Source organism: Protopterus annectens, chromosome 5.part0 (assembly GCF_019279795.1).
Source record: "Protopterus annectens isolate FY-2018-M chromosome 5.part0, PAN1.0, whole genome shotgun sequence".
NCBI lineage: Eukaryota > Metazoa > Chordata > Ceratodontiformes > Protopteridae > Protopterus > Protopterus annectens.
Window position 1 is genome coordinate 1,275,377,845 of NC_056735.1, and position 25,297 is coordinate 1,275,403,141.

The following is a 25,297-nucleotide window of genomic DNA, read 5'->3' on the forward strand; positions in this document are numbered from 1 at the left end:
TGACCAGCAAAAGTATGAGCATCAAAGCTCGTTACTAATGAAAGTGAGCAAGTAAAGCTCAAGTGTGTGGATGCACGCACCTTACCACATTAACTCATACAGTCGGTACATGTAATGCAACAAGTAATAGATACCGTTTGGTCGTGTGACAAATGTTGGTTGAACTAAAATTACTGGTAAACCCATTCGTAATTTAAAAATAAAGGATTTGCTCTGTTTTTGTTAATTTAAAAGTGCAATGAGCAATAGGCTCATGCAGCTGGCGTCGGACTCATAGCCCACTTTTTTGTCCACAGTGAGCTCATTTGACAAAATTACCATTTCCGCTGTGGCGACCCCAAACCGGGAAAAGCCGAAAGATACAAAAACCATGATGTTCATAGGACATTCTTAGGGGGATCTTGTTTCGTTTTTTTCAACCAGTCCGTTGTAGCATTTTCGGCTAAGTCGCACAATTGCAATCAGTAATATACTTCGTTTTGAAAACAGACAATGGGCCAAGCTCTGTCGTCATGTTATTATTTTTAAGTAAATTAGAGTAATATTTAAGAACAGTTTCTGGCTGTGCCTTTGTCCTTCATTATTTTGGCTTTGTCCCAAGTGCTTGAGTAATGAAGACGAGTAATAAGTATCACTGGGTCATTAAGGGTTTTTACTCCCACATGCCCACAGTGACTAAGGCTTTGCCTCCTCAAGCCTTAACCAGACAAGGATAACAATAAGCCAGGCTCCATATGCAGTATTCGATGTGGCACACGCGTGCATCCTACTTGGAAGGAATACAACAGGAAGGGTGGAAACAAAACTTATCACTTGGAAATAATTACTTGGAGCGAACGCTGCTGTACACCAGCTGGGGGTCTTGATTTACCTTCTCACTGAAATTGCCACGGACGCCCATCTGAAATGGCACATTTTGGAATAACTATTATGTGGGGGATGCTGCCCTTCTTCTTGGAGCCACTGCCAGGTAAATGGATGAGTCAGAGCCGGCTAAAGGGCGTTTTCATGTAAAGAAAACTGAAATAGAATATATTTTGGAGGGAAAATAGTATTTAACGTTCAGTTTCATAAACATTTGTCCATTTACGATTCGTGAATCCGTACGTCAGTATCTAACGGGACCTTGCTGGTTTGCTGCCACTACAGAACTCTGGAAATTTTATTTGAAAGGGCACGTCGGAACTTGCGCACACATTCTGTGAGTGAGTCTCAAGGCTTATATAAGTAAACGAAATGGGTTTCATCGCTGTCATAGCATGTAACCTTTTTTTCAGTATCTTAAGAAAAGCTGTATTTTCCTATTTGGAGGTCACATACTGCTGCTTCCAAAACCCCACCCAGTCATCCAAGCTGTTCCAGCACTCTGCTGTTACCCATCACATGATGACCAATTTCCACCCCAGTACACGCAGTGCAACAGCTGTCTGTAGTGCTACACTAGCCTGAATACCTCTCGACGTCTTAAAAATATGAACAAAGCCAGAAGTAATGGGGTGGGTGGTGCAGAGACCACAAAATAGGGACTGATTTTAAATACTGTTATAAACGTAAACGTTGTTTGAGAAATAGGTTTGTCTTTGCATTTACTTTCTGAAGTACATGAACTCTGAAACTGAATTATCTTGAATTACTTAATGACTTAACTCCTCAGTGATTTGTCAGAAAAACACAAATGTCTTGAGGTAACGACTAAAATAAGAGGCAAATAACTGGACATTCTGCTACAAATATGGGCTGCTGAGATGTATACTAGTCTGTGACACAGTGGTATGTATCTTCATGCTTGTTTCTTTTTCTTTTGATTTTTCATAGCATCTCACACTTCAAATAAAAACACTTACCACCACCCCCACTGTTATGTACACATCTTTACTAAGTACTGTAACTCTTCTACAGTAGGTCCCAGTTGAAAACCTAATACCCTGGTTATGTCACACACAACACAGAAAGTGTTACATCTGCATGGTATTTCACCACAGGACTGCTCAGAGTTTTACTCATAGCCACGGTGGTACGGCGGTAGCGTTGTTACCTCACAGCAAGAGGTTCTCCCATTCGATTCTCGGCGTGGCTTGGGGGTGCCTTCTGTGTGGAGTCTGCATGTCCTCCCCGCGGTTGTGTAGCGTTCGAAAGACATGCGTGTATAAATGGGTGTGCCTTCGATGAAGGTTGGGTGTCGAGCTGGCATCTCGGCGTTTTGTAAAAATCTACGGCCAATCATTAGTGTGCTGTGGCGACCCCTTACCGGGAAAAAGTCTAAAAGACAAACAACAACTGCTCAGAGTTTCACTCACATTAAATGCCATAGTCATCTTGATCATCTGTTCTGCAAACTGAAAGGAACTAAGGAAAGGCATAAACAAATCATTCAGTTGTTAAAGCATGGAAATTCCTGCATTTCAACATTTCAGTACCAAGGAGTATGTGCCAAAACAATTGCAAACCAAGCAAGGCAATATAGCAATAACCTCCGGCGACGGACCTTTTTTTCCGATAGTATAACAATTATTACGACACGCTGCTGGCCAATCAGCGTTACGCGTTTTCATATATAATATGTCAGTTCTACTGCCAACTGAGAGGTTGATACCCAAAGCTGAAATACCATATGAAGAGCATGTCTGCAGCACTGGTGATGTAACTGCCTGTGCGAAACCAAAATGCCTCGTAATGTATAGGAATGACTGTGCTAGAAGCACAGGCTCAACACTTACCCATAAGACCATTGCTATGGTAGGGCAAAGGGGGGAGCTGCCCCAGATACAAGTGCTAAAGTTGTCAATCAGGTAGGAGGTCAGTATGGCATTCAGTTAAAGAGCTGCAGCCAGATAACATTGTAGCTATATAAATGAACGTTTTTTTTTTTTTGGTCTTGAACTATGGATTGAGGGGTGCCCTTCTTTGGATTCCCCAGGGCACCAGTTCACATAGCTAAGACTCTTCTGATCCATATGTTGAAATGACCCATTACTGCCCAGTATAGAGACCCCAACACCAAATTGGTGACACAGTGCAAACTGTTGGAGGTTTGCCATCCCAGTTGTGGTGGGCAGTAGCAAAGGAGAACCCCACAGTTTGTTCTTGTTCTTATTCCCATTACATACTCAAGAGCCGGCAACTGCAATTTTGATTTCTCAGAGGAAAGCTGCAACAAACTACAGTCTGACTTCTAACCTGTTCTATGTTTGGGTGCTGAATTTTAGAAAATCCAGGAGGCATGCAAGTTGCAAAATTAGGGCCAACACTTTGAGGTGGCTAGATCTCCATAATAAATCCCTGGTCATCATCATGCAACAGGTCAGAAATAATACTAGCCTTGCTGCAGAATGAGAATAAAGTGCCCAGTAAGAGACCAAAGATGTTCAGATCCATCATATCTGCCCCATCTAAACAACCAATACATGGATATGTCATACAAGACAGAAATTCTATCTATGATATTTTACCCTATGTCTGTTCCTAGTCACCAAAATAAAGATGGTCAAAAAAAGTTCACTTAAAATGATTTCTGTTAGAAACAGCCAGTGCAAAGTATTTCTGCAGACCGCATCCCTGATTCCATTTCAGAGATGACTGAAGCACTACCATTGATGCATACTGCTTGCTGCTTTACTGATATAAGGTTAGAATAGAATACAAGGCTACTAACACCACCCCCATCTTTACACTACATCAGACAGGGTACATTGGTGGTCCAAAAGTTATAGATTCCACAGTCCAGGTATCAGGAACTCCAAATAACTAGCTATGAAGGTATAAGGAGCAACGATCAAAATCATCTAGTCAGAATAACATGTAGTACTGCTGAACTAATTTTCAGAAAGAGATCAAGATCTCAGATATGCACATTAGTGTGTTGTGTATTTAATAAAAATATTCTCTAGGAATTAGTATGGCTGTACATTTATTTATTTAATTTATTGGAAGGAGACACTTGGTATAGTTTTATGGTATATTTACTCTGAAATATGATAATAAAGTGCTTTAGAATACAAAAAAATAAATAGTTTTTATTCTAGTAGAATTGCAATATTTTTCCTTAAACCAGAGTGCAGTGTTAATTTGGACATAACAGCAAGATCCAATAGCTTTATCGGATCTCACAATATATGGTCTGGCTGTTGGCAGTGCTGCAGGATTTATGTCATACACATCAAATGGAGTACATTCATTCATATAAATTCTGCTTAGCTGTCTATATAGAATATAGCTATTCATGCAACACAACTACCTGGATAATTATCGTATACTATTTTGGAATCTTCACTGAAACAGTAATATAACATATGTCTTTGAGTATAATGGCCTGCATTTCAATATTACAGGCTTTTTTTCAAGTTCTTGTGTGATCCTTCCCAAGGTTTTCATCTTATATTTTGATGTCCCTTGTCAAAAGAAATTTTGTTGAGTGTATTGAGGCTACTAGGTCAGCAAATGAATACACTGATAGTTAAATTGCACTGATGAACACAGCAGGGCCCTTCTGTCAGTAGCAGGCACATTCGAAAATACAGTGGAATAGCAACTGTAAACACTGTTAGTAAGAAAGCAGTACTACCAAACAACTAAACTTCTGGTAAGATAGGAACCATGACTTTTGGCTAAACTTGAGAAAAAAATGTCACATGAAGTAATGGATACAGATGTGATGATCAGATTTTATATTTACAAAAACTAACCACTTTTACTTGTACAAAACACATGTAATTATAACTCCGTATTTTGTTTTATTGGTCCCTTACAGCCCTACCTGGTGAATCCATATTGTGGGTAGCTATTGAAAGTATCATGTCACTCGTACACACACAGATGTAGTCTTGTACAAATTACTTGTACGTGGTATTGAGCATTGCTGGGGATTGTAGCACTACATTCGTTCCTAAGTACCAACAGCATGAAGGCCCAAGTAAAAGAGAAAAGTAAGGGGGAGTCACATAGGCATATGGTATTAGAGTAGAAATATGTAATGACTTACTCTCAGTGTAAGTGATATACTCTGGTGTAATTCTGTTCTGTGCACGGACATTACATTTAGCATGTCCCTTACATTGACAATCTGCAGCATTAATGGAGAACAAAGGATACCTGTTCTGGATGGTTGAGGAAGATATGGTGAAACAGGACAAAGAAGCAACTGAGATTATATTTGCAGGCACGACCATAATGTTACTTTATTGATTTTTTGATATAATGTACCATACAGGTTAGAAATACAAACTCAACTACTTTTAATGTATTGTTTTTCTATAATACATTTTTGACTCTCTAGCAGGTTTTGACTCATAGCTGAGTAATGTGGTTGATAAACAATACAAACAGCATCCTGCAGTATGAAGATGTGAATGTACAAGAGTGGGTATTGAGGTCTGTCAACAAATATGCACTAATTCTTAACAAAAAGTATGTGATAAGTGAATCCTGTCAAATAGTTTAGCCAATGCAATTCTCTAAAACTTAATTTAAAGTAAGGCTTCTTGGTCACATTTACCTTTTGCACTTCTCCAGCCAATACTTAAAGCACTGGACATTATGAAGTGTCAGCCAACTTGTTTAGTTTCTGTTGCCAGCCTCTTAGGACATAAGGTTTGGTTTCTTCAGGGAGTGTAGGAACTGCATTATGCTCACTGATAATGAATTCCTAATTAACAGAAATAATTATTTGGGTCATGCAAATATTTAACAAATTTATAGGCACTTAGGTTCATAGGTAGGTACTAGGCTATTGCCCCTAGGGCCTATATAAGCCTAGCCAGAAAGGTACCCTGGCTTTCACCACCCAAGAAAATTATTTTCCTGTGCCTCTGTTGAGCAGAGCCACAGAGCTGCTTCTCTTACCAAAAGCCATGCACAGTTAGCATCATACCCTCGCATCTTCACCATTACCTCCACCACATTTCAACAAAATCCCATTAAATGTCATACTTTGAGGCCATTAAGATCTTTACAAAGGCGTCTTAGAACTATTAAGAATAGATCTCAACAGAAATTGTCCAGCTCATCTTCTCCTTGTACATCTACAGCATTAAGACACCCTGAGTCAGATTACTCCCAGGATTGTACTCCTAAAAGCTCTATTAACAAAAATGTCTTTATAATTGGTGACTATATTATTAGGCATGCAGATTCTGTACTCACAAGGCTGGAAAAGTATAGGGCTACAGTCAGATGCCTTTTGGGTGCCATTATGGCTGACATTGCAAGAGCTCTAAAGACCATTTCCCAGGGCAAATATGATTATGATATGGCTGTGCTCCATATGTGAGTGAATGGCCTGAAATACAAAACTGTGAAGGAAATGCAGAGAGACATGTCAAAACTTCCCATGCATGTCACTAACTCGGGTAAGACTTTGGTCCTGAGTGGAGTTCTTCTTTTACCAATAATGATACCTAGACTCAAAGAAATGATAATTGACTTCAGCAATTGGCTGAAGAGTTGGCTTCATGCAGAGGGATCCAGTATGAGTCCAGATGGGAAAAAGATGACTGTCCAACTTGCTTGAAGTCCCAAGAATAAATTGTTTGATCTTGAGTCTCTTCTGTATCTGAACATTTTCATGTTTGTGCAGTTTATGAAACTTGATTTAAATGAAAAGAAAGCACTGACTGTTATGGCTAACATGCCTTCAGGCATGATGGTAACTGCAGCAGCATCTCCATATTTGTCAAGAGTGATATCACCTCAATTCCTACAGAGATCCACAAATAGAACTTGTAGAACTTCAGAGCACCATAAATAAAGCAACTTACCAACTTGTAGCCTGCTACAGGACACCCCCACGTCCCCAAATGATCACTAGATTCTTAAAATAATTTGAAAAACTCTCTATTAACAACCTAATCCATACCAAGAGAAATTGCCAGGGTATAGCTATGTATAAACAGTTTCTCCCCTGAAAGCTTCCAAACCCGTATACATTTACCTTACAAAACTTATAACTGCAAAAGAAAAAAAAAATGTACCTCTGATTGTCTACTGTAAGAAATGTTAATCACTAGCATGATGTCCTGTTGTGTGTATATATGCTATATGTATGTTTGTTAATCACCAGCATGTTGTCCTGATGTGTATATATGCCATATGTAAGTATGTTCTACTTCTTTTTACTCTCATGTAATGTATTGTAATGTGGAGCTTTTCTCCCCGGACCTCCGCTGAAAATGGACCTGTGTCCATTCGGACTTTCCCGGTAAACAAATGTAAAATAAAATAAATAAATAAAATAAACAAGAACTCCATTATTTTGGCACAATTTAACTATGCAGCAATTAACTGGAGCATTTATACCTTCCGCATAGGGTATGCCCAGATGTTATTGGACTTATTTAACAAAAAATTCCTGGAGCAGATAGCAAACATACCAGAGGACATAATATTCTAGATCTGGTCCTCACAATATAACCTTTTCATGTACTGTTCTCCTGGTCTGTTTTTCAGCAGCTAAGTCAAACCATAATCTTGTGACATTTACCTTCAAAATCTCCAAAGACTATGAAAACAGGACTTTTGAATTTAAGTACTTCAAATGGGCAAACTTCCTACAGCTGTATGACGAAATCTCAAAGTTCACCTATGTCAGCACTAGCTCAGATGCTGACACAGCAGTCATCTTTACAAGGAGGTTCTGTTCCCACATAGACAAACACATACAAATGGCAATACCCAAAACACAAATGGGAAGTTCAAAAACAAACCAACCTGTTGGTTCACCAACATGAATAAACTGTACAACATAAAGAAAATATCTCCTTAAATCATACTGCAGATCTAAAATAACAAGGACAGTATAAAAACATTACCAGGGAACTTAAAAATATCTCTAGGACTGGTAAAGTAACTAATAAGTAGCGAATAATACCTAGCAATGTTCAGAACTCAGCCTAATCAGGATTACCTACTGTGATAAGACAGACATCAGCAGTATACTAGTAAACATGTTTATTGCAAACATCACTCCTTAAACATCTAAACAAATTCCATATATCCCAAAATCCCTTACACCCCCTATTATCACCAAGGAGCATGCTCTGACAGTGCTATCAAACACCAAAAAAATAAATAAAAATCCTGCATGGGATCTTATACCTGAATAATTAATAAACAGGGCCAAATATCCCCTCACCAAGCATATAGCTGCATGATTTGTTCCTGAATTATGGCATGCTGCAGAGGTGGTAACCTTTTACAATGGTGGCCTTAATATTGGCCTTGGTAATTATAGACCCAACAGCCTTTTAAGCCTCATCTGCAGAGATGTGGAACACATGATATCTGCAAAGCTATGCAGTGTATCAATACATATCTCATCAATTATGATATCAATAATCTCATCAGGCTCAACCCTCATTGAAAGTGGTCATACTCTTTACACATTGTATCTTGACCTAGACAAACCTGTTAACACATACACCATGTAGGCATTGTAAGTAAGTTAAATGCTGTAAATATATGTCATTATGTGGTAAGATTGATAGCAGTCTGGCTAAATGTCACAACTCACATAGTTCACTTGGCAGATACCTTATTTGAAAATATGAAGGTAAAAAGCAGAGTCCCCATGGTACTGTACTGGGAACCCTCCTTTTCAGCATGTATTTCTTTAATCTCCAATGAAATACAAAAAAAGTGTAGTTTTGTTTTGTTTGGCAAACAGCCCCTACTTTCAACATATAATATAGATGACACCATTACTGAATGAAAATACATACAGTTCCTTCTTTGATAATCATTTGGCAACTGTAGTCATAAAACTTTCTTGTTAGCATAACTAAAAGCTAAAGGTATATCATCCATATTTAAATAATCATTTCCCTTTTTTTAGACCAATTATAGAGTATAATATCCCTTTCAGGATGTAGCTAACTCAGCATATCCAACAACTGGAGTTTAAAGACTCTGAGATATCAAGAAAGGCTAGAAATTCTATTCCCTTAAACAGTATCTTACAAAGTCTTGAGGGGGATCTGTACATCATCTACAAAGCTATTAGAAAGCCTGTTGTCATTGGGCTCCTTTATTTGAACTGTATCTTCCATCTCTAGCAAACTAAACAACTACAAACTTTTAAAGCAGATCTTAAACTCTGATAAAAGAATCTTGGATATGCTAACGTTTATCTCCAGCATAAAATGCGCACAAACTCTCATACAAATGTTTTTATGCAACATGAAGTGCTGCACTGTAAATACATATGTTTGCTTTTTTGTTGTTGTTCACATGCATAAAGACTTATGTAAAGACTTGCATGTTACCTTGTGTTCATTTATGTAGCCTCTATACTCTTACTATGTATTACTGTTGCTATTTGTCATGCAAATGTTGTATAGTATATTGTTATTGTTATTTGTCATATGGAGTTTTTCTCTCTAGGACTCCACTGAAAAGGGGTTCTCAGGCCCAATCAGACAATCATAGTTATCAAATGAAAAAATAAAAATAAATAAAAAAAATCTCTGCAAGTCTAATAATATACAGACACCAGAATCAGGGACCTAAGTCTTCAATAGCAGATAAATAGAATGGGATGGCGAGAGAGCTTCATCATGCAGTACCTCTCCGATGTTTGGGATAAGCTTCCCCTGTGCAGGTTAAGCAACATGATACATTATCATCCTTCAAACAGAACCTCGATTAACTTTCCTAGCCATGCTTGAGAGGGGGGGGGCTACATCCTGAGGACTGGTATTAGCAAGGTGTTAATATCCGTTAGACTTAAATTGTCTTGAAACACTATTCATTGTATGAATAGAAATACTGCTAAACAGTAATCTCTTATGCTTTACAATGTGTCCCTGTGCAGTTATGAAGGTTTCACAAGTAGGATGTCCCTGTCAAATGATCATTGAATGAATCTGTTTTCACTTTGCATGCAGCTTTAAAAATAATGTAACTGAAACTGACTGATATATCACCACCCCTGCCTGCCCACTTACCATTGTAATCATTTGACAAATGTTTAATAAATGGAATAATAATACAAGACATTATGTTTACAGAAAGTAAAAATAGGGAGATGAAGTAGACCATGAATGTCAGAGTTTGCGTCTTCCTACTGCAGCTTTAAGATGAGTACAGTATTTATGGAATATTGAAGGTGAAAGCAGTAAAGTAGACCTTGATTGTTAGACACCCCCCCCCCTTTTAAGTTAGCATTGTGCTGCTTTGCACAATCCTTCATTTCACTTGGCTGGCTCGATGCATTTGTCACCACCAGTCTTCAGCAACTAACTAAATGAGTGTCTGGATGGTTAAGTAATCGGCTGCTAACTGCAGCAAGTGTCCAGCAATGAATGGTCAGGGTGTTTCATTCCAGACCAGACATAGCAACCCTGCTAGTACATAATAAACAATAAATCAATGATCTGAGTCCAAGTGGACAGAGCAAAGGAAAGGGCCTGGAGCATAAATGAACCGGCAAATGTATGTAGCCTCAATGGTAAAGCAAGATGCACTTGGCTAGTTCTGTAGTATTCTGCTAAATGGCATGGCTGAGCTTGACTGCTCCTGGCACTGCTGCTGCTGTTGCTGCAGTCCCCTTGGTTTTCTTGTCTTCTAGGGGAAGAAGCCAGGTCTCAGGATAGGAGGAATAACTTTTTTATGTAGAGTGAGTTGGAAAAGAAGCAGGTATATAACCTAGTTGTCTAGTTACTCTCTCGGCCACCAGGCAAATCACTGCAGCCTGTAAATGACCACAATCCCTGCTTAACATACAAAACATAGTTATGAACACTGTGGGACTTCTCAGTACCCCAAGCTCCACAGGTAAGCAGTACATTGGGATGCTGGTGGATTATGTTGTTAAGTACCATGAGACATTGGTGGCAAATGTTCTAGTAGAAATTTACAGTAGTTTGGGTTTCCAAAGGGAAATAATGACACAGGTGTCTAATTTTATGTCAAACTTGCTAGCCCATTTGTGGGAGTGTTGCAAGGTAATGTATTCAAAAAGTACCACCTTCCATTGACAGGCAAATGGCCTAGTGGAGAGGTTTAGCTGTCCACTAAATACCATAATGACAGTATTTACACACCAGTTTAAGAAGGTGTATGACAGGTAGCTGTCCCATCTTTTTATTTGAATACTAAGAGGTGTCCCAGGAATCAATGCAACTTTACCCACTGAGTTTCTTTATGGTCATAGAGTGAGGGGTCCCATATTTAATTTGTGATGGATTGAAGAGTGATTCTCTTTCTCACAAGGAAAGGGTTGTGGAGTATGACCTAAATGTCAGGAACCAGAACTTGATGACACAAAAGCACCTAATACAAGCACAACATCAGCAAAAGGTCTGGTGTAACCCAACAGCCAAGGCCAGGGAGTTTTCTGGTGCACAGAAAGTGATGGTGGTCATTCCTTTTATTCACAATAAATGGCAGGCAGCATGGGAAGATCTTTTCACCACTGCAAGAAAGGTAAGTGGTAGTGATATTGACTAAATGGTAAAGTTATCAAGCACAAACTCCATCAGAATATGATGAAGCCCTAGTATGACAGAGAGACACAAATACTCAGTATATGCAGTTGATTACAGGAGGCATCCAAGAGGAATCTTATAATAATACTTTTCAGTGTGGCTTAATCTGATACTTTAATGAATGAGGCATCTGTTTAACAGTGAACGAATACTACCCAGATTCAAGAAATGCAGGCAATATTTAGGCATTTATGATGTACTTATTAGCTGGTAAGCTATGGTATAAGTACCTGACAGAGCAACACAAGGCCACAGGGTCCTAATGGCCCATCAAACAAGACTCTTAATAAGCAGCCAGGGCAGATTAAGCATACTTTGAGAGACAAACTGAAGGAGATATTGGATCTGGTGTTAAGCCAGGAGTCCAACAGTCCCTGGGTCTCACCAGCAGTGCTAATGCCAAAGGAAGATAACATCAATAAGTTCTGTGTAGACTTCAGGAAACTGAATAGTCACACAGATTCAGATGCTTACCCCTGCCGAGGGACAAATGTAACTGTAGAGTAGTTGGATAGGGTAAATGGATAAGTACTATTGACCTGATCTGACCTGATGGGGTTTAATCTTAGGTACCCCTGTCACCTGCACTGAATGGAAAGTCAGGATTTGTGACCCCTTTTTAGGTTGTATGAGGTCACAAAGATGCCCTTTGGGATGAAGAATGTCCCAGAAACCTTTCAGGGGTTAGTAGAGCACATCCTAGCAAGAGATGTACACTACATTCCTGCATATCTGTATAATATTGCAAAATATAGGCTGTCCAAGTAGGAAGATGTTCAACATGATAGGGAGGTACTGTAAAGACTAAATGACACAGGTTAACTACTAAGGCCAGCAAACGTCAGGTAGCATTGGTCAAAGTTTCTTATCCGTCATAGGCTAGGGGTGGTGGTAAGATTCATTCAGCGCCTTCCAAGGTGAAAGCTGTTCAGGTATGGCCTATCCCCTGCTGTTAAGAAAAGATGAAGGGATTCCTACAGACAGTGGTATAGCAGAGTATAGAAAGTTTGTCCTCAACCATGGTATGATAGCTACTCCTTTCACAGACCTTAGCAGAAAGAATAGACAAAATAACATTGCCTCAACTCCAGCCTGTATACATTCAGGGTGCTTAAGCAGACATTGGCTGTGCCTCGTATGCTAGCCAGTTTTAACTACAATCATAAATGTATTGTGTAGGCAGGTGATTCGAGCTGTGGGGTGGGGGCTGTACTTAGCTAGGTTTCTTTAGCAGAAGAGCATCCTATAGTTTATCTTAGCTGCAGATATCACCCCAGGCAGGAATCCTGTGAAGATGTAGAAAAGGAGATTTTTAGCACAGTTTGGACTCTACAACAACTACAACCGTACCTGTATGGCATAACTTTCACTGTGGTCACAAGCTGTAACACTTTAAATTGGTTGCATAGGGTGAGCAGGTAAAATGGAAAGCTGCCAAGGTGGACTTTAGAATGACTATCGAGCAAACAAGTGGTGCTAATATCAGTGTGGATGGTTTGTTGAACAGGGGAACAGAGGGTAGTGTTCAAAAGGAGTACACCCACATCTCAGTCTTTGTTTTCTGAGGGTGTGTTAAGAAAATGTGCTTGATGTATAGGAGGGAATGTGAAGTTTATATATATATATATATATATATATATATATATATTTAGAGAGAGAGAGAGACGGGGGGTGGTATATGTGTCATTTTTTCTAATTCAGAATGCAATTGAAATGTAAACTGCATTTCAGTGTGACAAACCTTAATTGAAAATATGTAATTTAGTCTAATTTCTTTCAAATGTAAGCTTTTGATTTTTTTATGTGAATATAAAAAGAAAATAAATAGACTGTGTAACAGATGCATAAGGTGTAAAACAGATATTAGACCTGTGATGTGACATATGCAACTCACGTGGAGCAAACTAATCTATGACTTTTCTTAAATCATAAGTCTGTAGGTCATAAAAAAACAATTAAGAGATCCTTCAAGAGGTAGTTAGTAGCATAAATAATATTGTGAATGACTCCTTGATATTACTAGAAGATATGACCAAGTACATGACACACACACAGGACCAGCCTTAGGTCAACTGGTGTCCTAAGCAAAAGGGCTCCACAGCGCTCCCCCCCTCACACCACCTGGTGCCCCTATCCTGGTCTACCTACACCATCCAGATTACTTTTTCTTTCCTTTTTTCTCATTTGTCTTGCTCTTCATTTTTTTCCTGTATTCATTCAACATATTTTAAAGAAACCACTTCTTTACTACAAAAAAATAAATAAATACTGGAAAACTGCCCCTGCTAGAGCAGCACACTAGATGGCCACCCAGTTGGCCTATGCCTAAGGCTGGCTATGGACACACCTATTGAAAATTTTTAGCCAGGATGGGAGGAGCTGGGATTGAAATTTTATCCACTGGCTAAAGTGGAGGAAGAGTCAGATATATGGTAGATTTATTATAATGTGAAGGAAGGAAAATGCTTTTACTGTGGTCTGAAGGAGGGGACAAATTCTTAACAGTTATGGTGTATGACACAGTGGAGGGGATTAGGAAGAGAATTTGGTAGATGATAAAGTTAAGAAAATTATTGGTCTTTTGGTCAGGAAAGGTATTTTTGTTAAGAGGAGAATACAAATAGTTAGGGCAGTAGTTTTTCCATGTGATATGCATAGGGAGACATAAAAGAATTCTCTGTGAAGAGAAGGTTATTAATGGATGTGTGAATGTTGAGTGATAAGCATATCTGGAAGAGTAAAATATGATGGATAGTTAGAGAGAGGATTTGTCATTTTTATTTTTGAAAATTGTAATTTGTTTTTATTTTTGAAATTTCTGTTTATCATTTTCACTTTTGAGATTTGTCATTTCTCATTTTTTGTAGTTGCGATTTGCCATTTTTATTTTTGAGATTTGCAATTTGTCCACTTTTGGAGTTTTTATTTTAGAGGAAGGATGATTCTGGAAAGGCAGGATGGATGACGGGGAGTGCAAGATATGGTGAGTTATGTGACAGTCATGGATGTTGCACACAGATTATGAGGTAAAATGTGAAGCAGGGATATAAGAAACAGAGGAAATTTACAGGATGATGGATAGAAATATGTAGGACTGGACTGGGTTGGCATAGTGGATCCCTTAAGATGCATGGGTTTAGAGGGGAAAAACTGAATGTGGAGAAAGAAGGTTTAGGCTTGACATGAGTTGGGGGCAGAAAAGGTAAAGGGTCTTTTTAGAAGGGAATATAAAAAATGAATTTTAAGTTAATTGTGGAGATGAGAAAGAAATATGAGGTGTTCAGTCATTGTAGAATAGGTATGTTTATACAGTAATGCTCCAGTAGATAATACGTTTATGTATGATTTATCAATAAAATGTGCATAGACTGGGATTTCTCAGAGTTGAGTAAAGCTATTGCTGGTACATTTATGTCTCTCACCTCTTCATTCTGCCATTTCTTTCAATGAGTGTACTTAATTGTATGCATCCATTACTTGGTATCAGAGGTAAAGCTACAGTTACCTCCAAATCCTTTTAATTCATGCTAGGCTGTGTTTCTTAAACTTCTGAAACTGCGGAACACTAAAGGCACCCAATTCCCAAAACCACTATCTCAAAAGGGAAGGGACCAGGAAGCAGATTTTAGGCTTTGAAAGTGGGAGGGGAATTTGGGACTTAAGTAGTGGGATGGGAAATTTAGAGTTAGGGCAAGAAAGTTTTAAGTTTAGGGCACAAGAAGGGAATTCTAGGGTTAGGGAAGGGGTTGGAATTTTAGGTTTACAGAGCAACTGGGGACTTTAGGGTTAGAATGGGGGAGTGGATGTTTAGGGATAGGAGTGGGAAAGAAGGTTTAAGCTTAGGAAACACGAAGGGTGTTTTAGGGTTAAGTACTGAGATGAGAGTTTTAAGGTTAGGGAAGGGGAATGGAGTTTAGAGAACAACTGGGGATTTTAAGGTTAGAAAGGGAGGAATGGATGTTTAGCGTAAGTGAACAAGAACACAGGTTGGGAACTGGTTGGGAGTTTTAAGATTAGAGTTTAGGTTCTGGAAGGCTATATATAGGGGTAGAGCTTGGGAGGGCTATGTAAAATGGGAGATTGGGCTGTGAGAGTTTGAAGACTTGATTTTTTGAGCAACTGACAGCAAGAAGATGTGTTGCAAGCTGTTAGCATGGGATCACCTGTAGTAGACCCCATAAGATGTCTGTTTTTAAGGTGCTATTTCTTTAATGTATAATAGTAACCACATTTATTTTCTGGCTTTTGGTATAAATCTAAATCTGTGAGTAAAATTGCTGAGAAGCAGGAGTTTAGGTATTTAAAACTTTTAGCTTCATATTGGAAGAAAACAACAAATTAGCAGCACTGAGACAAAAATTCCAGGCATACTGCCTGCCAAAGAAAGTCTTTCATATGTAAGGTATTTACTTATAACTAAAAATCATGAGGTTTTGAGTAGCTACTTGTGTGACTGGGCTTAAACATTTATTCTTTTCATTATCGTATTCCTAATGTATAGCCAAGTTACATTACAGTACTTTTAAATAAAAATCAAATTATTTTACCTCTCATCCTGCTGTCATGTGCTGTCATTTATTTTTTTCATATTATTCATATTTTGATTGGCAAAGCAGAACCTCCAATCACCATTGCTGCAACCAACAGTTCTTTGAATCTGGATGATCATTTGGCTGCAAATGGTAAACTCTGGATTTAAAACTTTCATCTGTATCTCATTGTGAGTAAAATTGCTGAGAAGCAGGAGTAAAGGTATTTAAAACCTTTAGCGTCATATTGAAAGAAAACAACAAATTAGCAGCACTGAGACAAAAAGTCCAGGCATACTGCCAGCCAAAGAACTTATCCCAAGAAATCATGGGATACATTTGTCAGTAGCTACTTGTGTGACTAGGCTTAAACACAGAATAAAACATGTGAGTTTAGACTCTTGCATGATTCACTCATAAGAGTAAGCACTGCATGTGTTATCAAACATGATCTTTTCATGGCAGGCAAGTAACAGTCCTGTGAAGTTTTTTTTTTCTCCAGAGAAGTAGGCATAGGGAACAAATTGTGTTTTTAACCACATATTGCAGTTTATTTGCTTACGATAAGGCCAATCAGACCTGACAATTAATAAGCACTACAAATGTGTAGAGGAAGTAATTTTTTAACTTTCAGCTAAGAGGTTTGATTAAGAAGCTGCAAGTGCACAAAATAAAGACTGAACATGAAAATAAGAATATAGATAAAGTCATAATTAAATAAATAACAAAAATGCTGGTAATTGCACAGTTTGCAAGATGGTGCCCATTAATAAATACACAGTCCAGATAGTATGTATATAGTATGGTAACAGGAGAAGAAAATGTAGAACATCTAGTCATATTTCTTGACTGTTGGAAATTCAGTATCATTTTCGAGAAATGTGTAAAACTTTAAATAAATCTATGGAACAAGGTTTACATATTGTAAAATCAAAATAGCAATGTTACATTGTTGTAATGTAGCTTATAGAACAAGGATTTCAAATGAGATTATTGTGGGCTAAGGCTGGGAGAGGAAATCAGGTTAGCGAACTATAGATGAAGATTACTTTTGAAACATTCCAAATTTTGTTTTTGTCTAATTTTAAGAGGCAAATTATTCAATTTACTCTCTACACTAAAATAGAAATAATTTTTACCCAGTTGTGAATTCACACTTCCTATTTTAACCATATAATTATAATTTCTTGTAAATGTTTCAAGAATAACAAAATTAATTCCCAGGGTGCTTCCCAAATATTTGTTATTCAAACTTTTGAGCACCCATATTAGATCTCATCCATATAAACTGCAAAACAAGGACTACAACTTCAATATTTTCAAACTTTCCTGATAACATATACTCAAACCTTGAATTTTCCTTACAAAATTTTTTGAACCTTTTCTATTGTATTCATTTCACTGGTCTAACAATGGCTTTATATATTGATATCATTACCATCTCAGTTTTGTAAACATTAGCTTAAATATTGTCCACATAGTTACCTAACAAGTTTTCAGTACAATATAGCTTGAAAATTTTAAATTATTTTCAAGAACTATTCCAAGGTCCTCATATTGATCACAATCAATAATTATTACTCCACTTATACCATAGGGGTATTTATTATTTGTTCTACTAATGAGTATAACTTTGGTTTTAGCAAGCATAAATGTATTTCCACTACTGTGTGCCAATTCACTTAAGCTCTATAAATATGATAGTACTTCTGGATGATCCATAAATGTTTTAACAATCCCTGCAATGTTTGCATCATCAGCCAATTTCTCAACCTAGCATTTAAACACCACTGGGAAGCTTGCCATGAATACATGAAATGAAAAAAATAAATACATAAATAAAACTCCCAATAATTTCAATTTTCCTTGGATCTCACTCCATGAATAGAAACCCTGACATTTCTATCACTTAACAATTAGAGATCTACCTCGCCACATACTCATTAAAGTGCTATTGCTCCAAAGCTTTTAAAATTGAGTTTTGAGGTACAGAATCAAAAGCTTTTTCCAGATCAGCAAAGATCACATAAACTGAAAGTTTTGCATCTTAATTCCTCATTGTATCTGCTTAAAAATAATCAAAATTATAGTGGTGGAGCTTCCTCCTGTGAACCCATGTCAATAAACATCACAGTATCCATGAAGTTCAGGTTTCATCATCAAAACTAACAAGACATAAACAAAACTCTTCCCCATTATGTTTATCAGACTTCTTGATCTAAAGTTACCCAAACTATGAGATATCTCTCTCATAAAAATGAGACAGTACCAGTGCCTTTCCAGTATTTAGGGACATTGCCAGCTTTTAGTCTTTGTTGGAATAGGCAAGTTAATGGCTCCAGTACTATGGACTTGATACCTTTCAAAGGATCACATTAATCTCATCCAGCAGTACAGGAGCATTGATCTACTGTATTTAATGTGTGCTTGACCATCACCATAGTCACCAGTGGCTCTATGCATTTACTAGAAATTTCATAAGGAATTAATTCAGTTTAATTTCTTCAGGACTTTTGGATTTCTAATACTATGATGGGAACAGACCCCATTCCTAAGTCAAAGTATGATTAAAAGATTGTGAAATTATTATTGTTTCCATCTTTGATGTTAGCCAGAAGTGCTTCTCACAGCACCTGCAATGTGCAAAGAACTGACTTCTGCTGCATATCATAAGGAGTTATATGTATTGGTAGCATGTATAAATAAAACTTTTTTATGAGACCCCTTTACTCCTACTACTATTGGAACTGTCTCTGTATTCTTCTTCCACATTGCCTTCATTTCTGCCTGCAAACCTATGTATTTTATAACTTTGTGTCTCTCTGTACATAAGCCTCTGTAATCACTATGTGTAGCAATTTCAAAAGTCTTCTTTTTTCAAAAAAAATTTATTTGATTTTTCAGTTAGATCTTGACAATCAGTATATTTTAAAACATAAAATTAACTGAATGAATGACTATTTACACTGTATATAGTCATCCATGACAAACTTTGACTTAATCTATAAGAACCATTAATATTTATCTAATAAAATTTGCCATTTCTGCCAAGCTAATCTTTTATGAGTTAAATTAGATGTTCTAATAAAAGTGGTTTGCATTTCCTTGATGCATACACATAAGCTAGTCTTATAAAATCAGCAAATAAAAGATCTTGCTTATTTTTCCAGTGCAATGTTATTATTTTTCTGATGATAGCCAAAATTGACCAAATAATTGGTAGCTGATGTTTAGGAGTTACACTTGGAGATCAGACCACAACGCTTTTACAAAATGTCTAAAATCCTTCCAACACTGTGAAAGAATTCTATATTCGATGAACATATGAACCTAGTTAGCTTCCAATGTTTCACCACATCTCCAACATTTTGTTTCTTTACATTTGGATATAATAGCAATCTTGTGTGGAGTAAAAAAAACTTTTATGGATAAATTTCCAGGTAAACAATTTCCAATATAATGACGATGTGGTGTTATTTACAGATTTTAATAACTGTTTCTCATTTTCATTTGACAAAGGTCCTTTGTTAACCTAGGTAGAATAATCCTACAAAGATGAATCAAAGGGTAAAAATTCACTATGTAGGATTTTGTATATAGGTGAGATGCTCAGTTTATGTTCAATGTTCATCAAGTTGCAACACATAAAGAGCTATAAATGTTTTGGTGTAGAATCTGTTTCTAGATTTATTGACACTCTTACTTTGCATTCAATAAATTGCCATAACCATTGTAGGCATAACCAATTATCTTGGCTGACATTGTATCTGGCTAAAAGAAAATTTATTGATTGAATTTTTTATCTAAAAATTGATGCCAAAACTTTAAATCATTGTCCTTAAGAGCTGACATTTTATTAATATTAAAGGAATCCAGACAGTCTAGGGTATAGGCTATGGGAAATATAAGGAAGAGTGTTTAAGACTGTAATTACTATCTACTATGTTTTTAAATGTACAAAAGATTTGATTTATACTATATGTGAAGTGGCTAAATTTCTTATTATATAGATAATACTCACATAGTACCCAGTATATTTTATTAATTCCTAACGAGTCATTGATTTATGTTTCAATACTATTATTAGAAATTATATGGATTTCATGCAGCTGTTTCCAGCTAGATGTATAGATAGAAGTTATCCAATGTAATAAGTAGTAAGGAATCTATTTGTTTAAATATTTTTTTAGGTGGGGATAGAATTATGGATTGTGTATAGAATAAATTTTTAGGCAGAATAACCATTTTTATTAGTGTAAGTCTGTCTTCCATAGTGAAAAATATTTTGTTCCATTTTTTTAGTTATCTCAGTGATTATGTTTAATAGATTGGTATAGTTTAATTGGAGAGTCTCTTTACATGTGGATTTTAAACTAATTCCTAAATATTGTATTGTTTATTTTTCCAATTAAAAGTTTTATATTTTTGCAAGTTTCTATTAATTTTCTTATTAATTAATAGTGTTTCAGTTTTTTTGTTTAAATTTTAGACCTGAGATTTTTCTCAAAATAATTGACTGCTTCTGTAATATATTGTATAGAAAAGTCTATATCACCAGCTGTTAAGAGAATGTCATATGTGAATAATTGGATTTTTGGGCAATATTCACTATTTAAAGAAAATCCTTTTATATTTATATCATTTCTAATATATGTGGCAAAGGGTTCAATTGATAGAGCAAATATTAAGGGGAACAGCGGGCATCCTCATTTTGTACCTTATAAAATTTTTAATGGTGATGATAAGCATGAACCAATTTTAACATATGCTTGGGATTCATTGTATAGCTTCAATATTAAATTAGTAAATTCTGGGGAAAAACTGTAACCTTTAAAATTTTTTTGTAGATAGGACCAGCTGATGGAGTCAAAGGCATTGTCTATATCTAAACTTATAACAGTTAGTTGTTTCTTGGTCTTGTTCACAATATCAATTAGGGATAAAGGTTTAATAATGTTATTATGAGCTTTCCTATAAAATATAAAACCTGTTTTATTGTAGTCTATTAAACTGGGCAGTATAGTATTTAATATCTTAGCCACAATGGACATGAGAATTCTATAATCAATATTTAGTAGAGAAATTGGTCTATAAGATGAACATAACTTGGAACATTTACCTTGTTTTAATATAGGAAAAATGATTGAGTATTTCCAGGATGGGGGAATTTTTAATTCTTGTTTAACCATAGAGAATGTATTTAACAAAATTTTTAGTATTTGATCAGGAAAAATCTTAGAAATTTCTGGAATTATCCCTATAATCCTGGGGCTTTATTGTTTTTAAACTTTTAATTTGTTCTTTCAATTCTGTTAATGTTTTTGGTTTATCTGGTAGGTTATTTTGTTGTTTTGACAACTTAGTATTTATACTATCAACTATATTGTCCATCTCTAGTGATGGAGATTTATCATTAATTGATTTATAATATATTTTGTAGGCCTCTAACATACCTTTTAAATCAGTTGTTTTTTTAGAGTTGTTAACTGTATATTTAATTTCAATGATATGATTTAATTTATTGATTTGTTTGGATCTAATAGACAATTTACGTAAATGCCTAGAATTTAAAGAATAGGATTGTAATTTTAGTTTCTCTAAGCCTATAGCAACATTGTGACTTAATATTTCTAAGTATTTTTTATTTAAATTTGATAATTCTGTATATGTTACTCTATCATTAAGTTTTAGATTTCATTTTAATTTATCTATTTTAGTTTGTAAGTCTGACAATTCGCATCCCATTCTTTTCTTTTTTGAAGATACCTGTTTTTAATTCTGCCATACAAATAGGCTATTAATGCATCCCATAATATGGTGTCTGTTACCTCCCCTTTATTATTTCTACAAATGTATCGATTTCATTTAAAAGCCAATCCCTAAAACCTTTAATTTTTAATATATACACTGGGATTCTTTGTAAAATTATCAAGTAATCATTTTTTACAGTCAGGCTAAAAGAAAGGGCATTATGGTCAGAAAGTGGCTATGACATTATTGAAACATCATTTATTTTTGAGTAAGAGCTATTTAAAATAAAGACCTTGTCAATGTTCATTTAGGTTTGTCTTTGTCTTTCGGCTTTTCCGCCACAGCGGAACTCCAGTCTGCTAATGATTGGCAGTAGATTTTCATGAACGCCAAGATGCCAGCTCAATGTTCAACCTTCAACAAAGGCGTCACTGTCCATTTAGGTACCAAACCTAAATTAATAATGGGTGTAGTTAAGTGAGCTTACTGATTTTAAATTATATATGCCTCTAAGATTCATTGATGCAATAAAATTATTCAGTTTTTTAGATTGTGTTGTTAATTTAAATTTACTAGTTCTAAAACTATCCATGTCTGCTAATAAACAATTGAAATCTCCAGCCAATATAATTTCTCTCTTGGCGTATAATGCAACAGTATCAAGGTATTTATCCGCATATCTAGTATCTAATTCAGGTATCCAATAAGAGTTAACCAATGTGTGACATTTCTTATTAGTTTCTAGCACAGTGAAACTTAGCATTCCATCTTTGTCTGAGAATGTGTTTAAGACTTTAGGGATTATCTGGGTATTTTTCCACAGTATGAGAGTACCTCTTCTTTTATTTTTGTAGCAAGAGTCAGTAAGTATTGTATAAGCATTAAAGGATAATTTATCTAAATATTCTTTCAATAAATGAGTTTCTTGCAAAAACATTATATGAGCTTTATGCATTTTGATAAACTTAAGCAAACCAGCTCTTTTGATATTATTATTTAAACCATTAACATTAAGTGATCATACAAGTAATTTTTACTTAGAATAACCTGAAATATATTATAGAATTGTTATCATGGATGAATCAAAACATTTAAATAATGACATCTGGAACAAATAACTATATACAAATACATACATGGAACAAAATGTTCCAGGCTTGATTAAAATATTAATCAAACTACCCACTTTCCACATCTCACACATCAATTACATCACAACTAGCTTCTGCTTTAAATGTATGATGTAGAGTCAATAATATTTTGTAAAGTAACCCATTTAAACATGAACTTGAAATAGGCATTATCTAATCACCGTATAATCAGTTTCAGTACGACTCACAACCAACCACCCTAAAATGTAACAATATAGGATAATCTTATATGGATGAAATCTGTCTTAATCTGAATTAATATATAAACATTTAAGATCTAATTATTTATAATTAAACTCCTTTTGGTTAATTATTTTTAAGTTGCTATAGATCCTCCTTGGCTGCTTCATTTTGTAATGTTAGATATACACTTGAAAGATAACATTATGACTGTAAGCAATATGTGATATATGCTATTAGTTAAATATAGGTCTCATTAGTTGATTTCTTAAATGATCAACATCTTAAAGATCACAACATTTGAAAAGGAGGTTGAAAGTAAGATCTTTCTATGTTCAATTAAATACTGTCTCCCTGTGTATTTAAAAGTTTAAGGATAACAGCAATTAGATCATTCAAAATTTGTAAGAATTTTAACAGTAAGAAAGTGGATTGTTAAGTAGTATCTGCATTACATTTACCACCGTCAATATACACAGTCCCATCTAAATATGACATTGATGTCTGAAACTTCAAGTGTGTTACATTAACTGTTTTACTTATAAGGAGTTAAAGCATATGAATTAAGCTATTTAACTAGAAATCAAACAATAGGACTCTTCAAATTATTTGCACCCATTTCAGCAAAAGATATTTCTGCTGTGGTCATCTCCACAGTCACTACCACACCAAGAAAACTTTATAATTTGTTTGAAAGCTATATACTTTCCCCTCTTCCCCTGTATAAATGAATATATTATTTATTTATTACCAACTGTAATATGCAATAAACTAGAAGAAAGAGAGAGAAAAAAAACAAGAAAAGACATATTCTAATAATAATAGTTATGAGATTTTTAAGTATATGACAAGTTTAGCAACCGCCTTCTATATTTATAGTTGTTTATCAAATTAGTGTAATTTCAGTATGTCCTACAGCAAAGTTTAAGTTAAACAAGTTGTTGTTTATAAATTTTATTATTACATGACCTCAGAGTAAATGTTTCAACACAATTGTGGTTATAGTGAAAAAGAAGAATACATACACATTTAAATGTCATCATTTACTTTATATGCGGTCTTTTAAAATCAGATTAAAATGCATATCAGTTATTCAAACAGGTGAAATCAAAGTTGCTTTCACAGTTTAAATACTCTTATGTTGTTGGCAGCAAAGTTTTTCACATTTATTAAACTAGAGTTTGCCATTTGTTATTATTTTTATGGTATGCCTTCTGCTTCTCATATTCTCTCCCATCCTCCCCTATCCCCACTTCTCTGGTCAGCAAATAACTTTTAGTTAGCTTTAATTTATATTGCAAAATTCAGTACTATACTGTCATTGTACAATAAAGCCATTATATTGGCTTTAATATTACTCTTGCTATCAGTTCCTTGCTTCTTTCAGAGCTTTACTAATAAAAGTACCTGTTCTATTCAACCCATTGCTTGACCGAGTCTGGTTACATCTCTGTTTCCACATTCTAAAGCTGTGCATGAGCTAAAAGGTCTTATGTCACTTCTTTCTGTTCAGTGTTTCTTGCAGCTGACTTCTTGAAAGTATCATAAGCTTCTTGTATTTAGTCATGCAAGTTCAGAATGACTTGCAAAAGCTTGAAACAACCTTCTGGCGGGAAATACAAAGCTGAAAGTGCTTTTTAGTCTCCCTGAGAGAGAAATAAGAGCACATGCTAACTTTAACAAGGAAAAAAAATATGGATGATGATCAACCAAGTCAGCAGAGCTGTTCCTTTACTTCTGTTTGCCATTAAAGTACTCTCAATGCCCAATAAATCAATTAACCAACATGAAACATCTTCTGTCACCATAGTATACACAAATAAGTAGTTGGACAAACAAATACAAAAAGAGTAGTAAGCACACAAGAAATCTCTCTCTCATACAATCAGGGAAGAGCACCAGTACTACTTTTACTGCATACTACAAAAAAAACTTAATCCAATGACAGAAGACCCAATTCAACATGACAACAGAAAAGGAAGGGGGAAGAAAGAATCACTCATCCCACAAAAGAAGATAGTAAAAAAACAATTTCAACTAATTATTTATCACAATGATCATGGCATGTTAAAATATTTACTCCCTTATTTTAAACTGACATTAGCTTTCTTCATAACTATCATTAGGATTATATGTTTAGTGATTATTATTGTGTTACCCCACCATTTACATCTGACACTGATAGTTATGCCATTACTACATGACAGCA

At 35.6% G+C, this 25,297-nt stretch overlaps 1 protein-coding gene across 1 annotated transcript in view; it reads left to right on the plus strand.

The window, feature by feature from the left end:
- Window positions 1-395: 395 nt before the first annotated feature.
- CD47 (CD47 molecule) overlaps window positions 396-25,297 on the plus strand; it is a 480,493-nt gene continuing 455,591 nt past the window's right edge. Inside the window, exon 1 of the mRNA XM_044071099.1 lies at window positions 396-970. Coding sequence (XP_043927034.1) covers window positions 907-970 — 64 coding nt within the window. The 5' untranslated portion in view covers window positions 396-906. The remainder of the gene's footprint in view (window positions 971-25,297) is intronic.